Source organism: Megalobrama amblycephala, linkage group LG16 (assembly GCF_018812025.1).
Source record: "Megalobrama amblycephala isolate DHTTF-2021 linkage group LG16, ASM1881202v1, whole genome shotgun sequence".
In the NCBI taxonomy this organism is placed as follows: Eukaryota; Metazoa; Chordata; class Actinopteri; order Cypriniformes; family Xenocyprididae; genus Megalobrama; species Megalobrama amblycephala.
Window position 1 is genome coordinate 8,068,751 of NC_063059.1, and position 8,080 is coordinate 8,076,830.

Here is an 8,080-nt window from a genome sequence, read left to right on the forward strand (position 1 = left end):
AAAGTCGCTTAAAAAGAAAATATATATATATTTTTTAAATGTACAAATGTATGTGTACGCATATACTGTACCGTTAAAAAGTCTGTTATTACTATTATATATATATATATATATATATATATATATATATATATATATATATATATATATATATATATATATATATATATATACTTTTTTTTTTTTTTTTATCTTATACTTACCCCAAACTTTTCAACAGTAGTGTAGCAGGTGAATTAAGGGTGATTGGGACATAACATCAAATGGGACAGTATAACTATATAGAATACAGTATAACTATATATATATATATATATATATATATATATATATATATATTTTTTTTTTTTTTTTTTATTTTTTTTTTTGCTGAGCCCTAGCTGTGGGACCACATAAATAAAATGGGATGCCCTCATTGGTCTAGCATCATGTAGGTGGGCGGGGAATGCATCAAACAGGAAGTTGACCATGCATGCATGAACAGAGGAGAATGACATAAGCTTTTGGTAGTTTTACAGGGTTAGTTCACCCAAAAATGAAAATTCTGTCATTTATTACTCACCCTCATGCCGTTTCACACCCTCACATCAAGTCCTTTGTTATTTTTGGAACACAAATTAAGATATTTTTGTTGAAATCCGATGGCTCCGTGAGGCCTCCATAGTGAGCAATGACATTTCCTCTCTCAAGATCCATAAAGGTACTAAAAACATATTTAAATCAGTTCATGTGAGTATAGTGGTTCAATATTAATATTATAAAGCGACGAAAATATTTGGTGCGCCAAATAAACCCCAAAATAACGACTTATACAGTGATGGCCGATTTCATAACGCTCCGAAGCTTAATGAAACAGTGTTTTGAAATCGGCCATCACTAAATAAGTCGTTATTTTGTTTGTTTTTTGACGCACCAAAAATATTATTGTCGATTTATAATATTAATATTGAACCACTGTACTCACATGAACCGATTTAAATATGTTTTTAGTACATTAATGGATCTTGAGAGAGGAAGTGTAATTGCAGGCTATGGAGGCCTCACTGAGTCATTGGATTTCAACTAAAATATCTCAGATGAACGAAGGTCTTACGGGTGTGAAACGGCATGAGGGTAAGTAATAAATGACAGAATTTTCATTTTTGGGTGAACCAACCCTTTAATAATAAGGTCCTAAAATGGTCATAGCTACTATAGTGTACAAACTTTTGATAGAAACATGAATATGATGCACTGCTACAAAATCAGTAAAAAAATGTTAATATCATGTTTCTATTTTCAGAATTAGCTTGTTTTTTATTTTGTCCAAATTGTGTTTGGGTGGATGAGACAGTATAATTTTGGGTGATTGGGACAGTGCTTAAATGCTTTGCTAATTAAGAAAATGATCAGCCTTGCAATAGAGAACCATTGTTTGCTATATATACTCTATATCAGTGTTCCCAACCATGCGCAAGCCCTAATCAACCACTAAAGTAGGGGAGAGCGGGGTAAGTTGTCACACTTTTCACACTGTCTAACATTTACTGAGCACCATACATCACAATGGTATAAATGTCATACCAAATGAAAGAAGGAAGTCTTGGGCACATATGTTGTATTCATTACATTTTCATATCTTATCTCATTACGGAGTTGTAGACTGGTGAATAGAGAATGTGCACTTGTGACAATTTGCCCCATCGGCCGGTAAGCTGTCACACTAGATTATCTAAAAATAAGAACACAACTACTTAATTGTTATTATTGATTTGAATTTTTAAATTCAAACCAGAACTGGAAATATAAACAATCATGCCTAGATAATTTGGAAAAACAATTATTTCAATCCAAACAATACACATTTCAATCAAAACACATTAAGTGGTGTTGTGGAAATTTTAATTTTTCATATGCTTTAACCTGTATTCTTGTGAAATATGATGCTTATGGAACATGATATGATGTTGGCTTCATTGGTAATGCTTAACATAGTGTTAACATAGATGTTAGAAATAGAAAGAGCAAGATATAGTATGGGGAAATGCAAGATGTATGTTAAAAACATGTCCGTGCTAACAATGTGTGGAAAGTTACAGCCACTAAGGGATGTTCCAAATATGGTAAAAGGACAGAGGCTTCGGCCTTGGAGGTTAGAGATATAAAAGTGAGGGGAAGCTTTCATTCTTTGTCTTACACTCTGCAGCTACTTGTGTTTCTGTATGACCTGTCTGACCTTTCTTGCAAGAAATAAAAGCTTTAAAGACAATTGGACGTGTTTGTCTCTTATGCAGTAGAGTCTGAGTTGATTTTTTGCCACAACAGTGGCAAGACCACTTTACTTTGAACTTTAAACTCAAACTTTCTCTGGCTTGCACATAGATCCATGATAACTGAATGGAATACTGCAAATAACTCGCTTAACATGTTTAACCTCTGAACATAACTGACTTAACATGTTGAACCTTTGAGCATGTTCTATGTGTTTATTTGTACTGGGGCACACGTGACAACTTGCCCCAAAGTCACTGAGACAACTTGCCCCAAACTGACATGTGTGCTAATGTTGGCTAAATCTCAAGGTGAGCTCAACATAGCACGTCAGCTAAAGTATCAAAAGACACGTTATTGTCTCCTCTATGTTGTGAAAAAAAAAATATTTTTTAACATTCATATCTAACAAAGTTATATTGATAGTTAAAATTTCAAGTGCAAATCTTTTACTTTTTAAGCCAAAAAATAAGAAAATTGTGCTAACCTCAGATTAGAGCGATCTTGACCACATGTGAACAGGAAGTTGACTATAGAAGAAGAAGTCACACAAAGTGGCTATTTGATTTTTGAGACTCTAGTTTTGGAGTTATGAAGAGTGTGACAACTTACCCATGTGACAACTTACCCCGCTCTCCCCTATTCATGAACTAGCTAGATTTTACTAAAGTAAAACAATCAAATTCAGAAAATATAAACATTATATTTAAATTCTTTTTATTTTATTTTTTATTTATTTTTTTATTTATTTACTGATTACAGTAATAATTTTACCGTTGCAGTAATAAAAGTTTTTTGTAGGTTAAATATTTGTCAAACTGTTAATAGGTGATGGGCCCACCCAACATCTCATCCAAATGTTACCAAAAAAAAAAAAAAAAATCATTTTAGTTTTTCTTTCTCTTTTTTTCCCTTTTTTTGTATGAATTTTGGACCTATAGCATCTTTTACTTGTTTACTTGATTTTTAAATGTTTTCAATTACTTCTTTTGTGGATGGAGAAATAAAATTGAACAAACATAATCATGGACTCTTAACGATGATGAACAGAAAAGGAAATATTGCATATAAAATTATATAAAATTATGATCTAACATATGCAATACAGTAAATATGCTTACACTACCCTAAATCAATGGAAAGACGTGCTGTCTCAATCACCCAAATGTGTCCCAATCACCCAAATGTTCCCCCCCAATTTTTTTTTTTTTACTCAGTGCTCATTTAACAGAAAAGTGTATGTCACACATCCTTACATTATAATATAGGCTACCATTGTTTGTCCCTCAAATGGATAGTTATCTTCAGTATTACAGAAATGTATCATGTGTTGAGCTGATGTTTTGTGACAAAAATTTTGAGAAATTCAAAAACTGTCCCAATCACCCTTAATTTAACATATGTGATATAAAATAAGATGAATATGTTGTAATTTGTTGGTAGGATATTGTCAACAAAAAGTACATAAATATATACATTTCCCTCAAAACAGAAGTGAAAACTCAATGTGCTCCTCAAGTTAAACCACAGAATGTGTCAGTAACCACTTAGATCCTCTTCTGTGAAGAAATGTGAAGTTTGAGTCCACACAGTTACGCTCTTTGCAGCCTAACTTGAATTTATTGCCAAAACCATATTTTGTTTTGAAGGATGACCTACACAACATAATCACATAAGGAAGTGGACTCTTCAGATCCTCCTGTAGTAGAGACTGCTGGTAAACCGCTGGAACTTAACCAAACTGCCTTTGAGTGAGTGCATTTGAATGCTTTCTTAAGCTGTTTGGGGTTAATTCCTATATATTGACTATACTGTGGTATTATTCCAAACACATGATAATGAAAAATGCTGTTTTATCTTTTTATTCCTTTAATAAAATAACTTTTCTGTTTTACTGAGCCATACATCTGAAAATATGTATACACAAATATTGCAAAACTTCTCAAAACTGAGTTTTCCTATAAAATCCCCAACTCACAGCAGGATACGTTGGCCACAGTACACCAGGCACATAAGCAAACATGTTTGGTAAAGTATGGGTTTTAACTGAAATCCCCTATAAACACTTGAGGCAGCCAAACACCATGACTGGTGGGAGTAATTCAGAGCAACCTTTGAGAATGTTTTCAGTCATCTCATTGCCAAAAGCATTTAGTCTAGTCATAGACAGGGTCAGCTGGAAATGAGACTAAAAACAAACGTGTGTTCATGCAGGGACTCAAGGTTTTCATATATGTTTATTAGTCATGACAGAGACAAACAGTCTTCTTTGGATAGCAATTTGTGATTAGATGCATATTCTTTTTTTCTTCTTTTTTATTACTATGAATGGATAGTTATGTATAATTTACATGTGTTTTTCTTTTGTTATTTTATTTTATTTTTTTGCTTATTGCCATATCACTTTAGTTCATTTTCTGCTTCTATTAAGTCACTTTAATATTCATTTAAATGTCCACTATTTATTGTTTATTCCCTGTATTCATTTACTTATGCATTCTCTGTAGACGTAGCCCAAAAATAAATAACATCCATTAACACTTAAGTAACAAATTCAAAAACTCACCAGGAAAATTTTCATGCGCATTTGTTTATTTTTTTAACAGTGGTATTGTAGATGCATAACACATTTACAGTTTTCAGCTCAATCAATTTTTATTTCACTTTCTTTGCTCCACGTTGGATAAAGAATCACACAGAAGTTAAATTTACCAAAATATCCCAGACATGATTCCAGAATCATGGTTTATAAATAAATGAGAACATTTCTACTGATTTACCAGCTCAGTAGTTAAAAACACATAAAAAAGAATGTGAATTTCCACAGCAGTTGATAACAATTGACAATCTATAGCACATCCACATTGTAAGTGCTCAACAACCGAGAATAGAGTTGGCCCTCATGATGCGCATGACTTTCCGTGAGGCGAAACTGTATTCAAACTGCAAATGATCATGGTAGAAGTATAAATATCCTGTAAAAAAAGCGAAACAACAAATCTTTTCATTCAGTCATTCATGTCTTGGTTCAAATACATTAACTGACACAATAAGAAAGTTATGTAACATTACTAATTTTCACGTACCATAATGATAAGCAGCAGCATCCACTTCATCTCCAATTCCGGGAAAGTTTTCCTCAATGGATCGTGGGTATCCACTATCCATGGTGCCTGTCTGCTCATCATAACTGGAGAAGAGATGCAGCTTGCATTAGCTTTTTAGCATTCTGTTGACAGTTGGATTTGCTTCTGGGATCAGAATACTCAATATATATGTATATATAGACATCTGAAATTTTCTTCTAAAATGAGCATTTTTATCAAGCTTGTATGTTTAGGGTCAGTAATTTCACTCTAATGGCAATGAAAAGGACCTATTAATTGCCATTATAATGAAATTACTGACCCTAAACATACCCTAAGATTGTAACATACCTCCAGTATTCCTCATCTACGAAAAGTAGAGTCTTGCCCGTATCTCGGATGTTAACAGCTGCATCTATTTTGCGGACAGTTTTCGGGAGACCCAGTTTGTGGATGTATTTTGGATAGCCATCAACTAGATTGTAGCCATTGAGAGCCCACATTTTGATACCTGTAATATTTTTCAATCATAAAAATATTAATACGAGTTAGTTAAATCTAACTCAAAGTGTTGCAGTGATGTTATTGTTAACTAAAAAAGGCTAAACTATTTTTAAAAAGTGTTTTTGTAATTGAAGTAAAGCTGAAATTAAAAAAAAATAAACAACTACTGAAATAAAATAACTTTCAAGTACTGAATTTACTAAAACTGAACAAAAACAAAAAATAAAAAATATTTTAAAAAATAAATATAAAAAAAAAAACAAATAAAATGACAAAAGCACAACAAGATTACTAAGTGTTGATAAAGAAAACATTCACAATACGCTGAGCAGTATATAAAGATAAAATAACATGACTTATCATTTGACATTTGAATCTCAAAACTAACCACTGAATATGATGACGAATATCTTTCTCTGGGTTCTCATAGGCAGCATCTACTTTGTTTGGTATTTCAGGCCAGGTATTTTTAATGAGGTTTTGTTCAGGCTCAGGCATTTGTGCATGTAGCCGCCAGTAAAACCTGCCAAGAACGATAATATCACAAAAAATTAACCATATTAGGATATAACACATTATCCAAAAGTTTAAAAATGTGCAAGTTCAGCCAGGTACAGTTTTATCACAACAATGAACTGTGGACTATTTTTGTACCTGTCTTTGAAAATGATTGTCTCTCCACGGAGTTCAGTGACAGCATCAAAACTCAGTTCAGGGTCACACTTGCTTGGAGCGTCGGGTTTGGGATTGACTTTTCCGTGGTTTGGGTTTTCACCTTCGATTAACCCAAAAGCATAGGTTGAATCAGGACTATGAAGACTTCAAGAATGATCTATTGGTCAGAATGGTATATTACTCACCATAGAGAGACTGGATCCCCTTAATGTCATCCTCAGCGAGAGGGTAACCCTTGCCGTAGGTGTACACCGGGTACATCAGTGACCCAGGGTCAGAGGAATGGGCCATACCAAGAGCATGACCAAACTCGTGGGCCGCGACCAAGAAAAGATTGAATGCTGCAAAAGAACATAAAAAGATAAGAAATCAGACTGTAATAATATTTCACAATATCACTGTTTTTACTGTATTTTTTATCAAATAAATGCGACATTGGTGAGCATGAGGCATTTAAAAAATCGTTTTTGAACAAACTTTTGAACAGTGTTACAGCTACTGCCTAAATGTGTTATTTTTTTGTACCGTGAAAGTCTTTGGTCCATGTTTCATCCTCATCAAAGTGTGTATCACCACCAATGCCATTTCCAGGGGGATAAGCATGAGCAAGAAGCCCCTCCGGTCCATCAAACGGGTTGAAGTCTCCATGTTCTGTCATTTGCATACAAAACAAGGAGATTGATTGAAGAAATATCCTTCATTTTAACTTCAATGAATAATACAAGGAGATTGATTGAAGAAATATCCTTCATTTTAATTTCAATGAATAATAAAAATAGTGGTACCTCTTGCTCCAAAGCTGATCATGATATCAGCATTTCCCTCATACAGTTTCTTAAACTTCAGTGGAGTCACCCTGCTCCAGACATTAAAAGCGTTGCGAACGGCTCTGTCCACATCCGCCTTCTTGAGGTCAGGAGTGTAGTTCAGAATCCTTAAATTGAATAAAACACATATTTTGAAAATAAAACGGCCTCTTTTTTTTTTATCGCATTCACCTATTTAACGTACAAAAACAAACCTGAAGGTCACATCTGTGGTTTTCCATTTGAGGTCTCGTGGAAAGTGATTATATTCGGCCACATCTGGAACTCCGCAGCGAGCCATTTCCATTATCTCCAAAGTGTCATCGTCCAGCTTTCCCGTCACTTCCAACTTAAAAAACTCTTGCATCTCTCGAATTTTCTTGCTCATGACATCAGATGTTTTTCTTTCTCCCTGGAGACCGGCCGGCATGCCATAGTACCTTCGAAGATATCGCTAAAAAAATAAATAAAAAAAAAATACAATTTCAAGAACAGAAAATCAACAAGCAAAGATCTTTATCCCACAAAAATAATGCTCTCATACCTCAGCTAACAACACATCGTCTTTCTCCTCACTTGAAATCGGTTTTGCTAAAGCGTGTGCAGCGATCAACAACAATACCACAGCTGTGCGCTCCATGTTGACCGGATGATGTTCTGCTCAGTCTGACAGGGTCCTTTATAGTGCTCTCTCCTGTCAAAAATTGTTTGTGATTCATGTAAAAAGTACCTTGGCCAATCTGCCACTTCCTCAATCCG

The 8,080-nt window shown here is 34.0% G+C and overlaps 1 protein-coding gene across 1 annotated transcript; it reads right to left on the reverse strand.

Moving 5' to 3' along the window:
• Positions 1–4,824: 4,824 nt before the first annotated feature.
• mmp13b (matrix metallopeptidase 13b) lies at positions 4,825–8,025 on the reverse strand. The gene is given in 11 exon segments (XM_048161966.1): positions 4,825–5,225; positions 5,337–5,440; positions 5,688–5,847; positions 6,229–6,247; positions 6,249–6,363; positions 6,495–6,615; positions 6,701–6,856; positions 7,041–7,166; positions 7,301–7,449; positions 7,537–7,775; positions 7,866–8,025. Coding segments are annotated over 11 exon segments (1,386 nt in total). The 5' UTR covers positions 7,962–8,025; the 3' UTR covers positions 4,825–5,124.
• Positions 8,026–8,080: the final 55 nt, after the last annotated feature.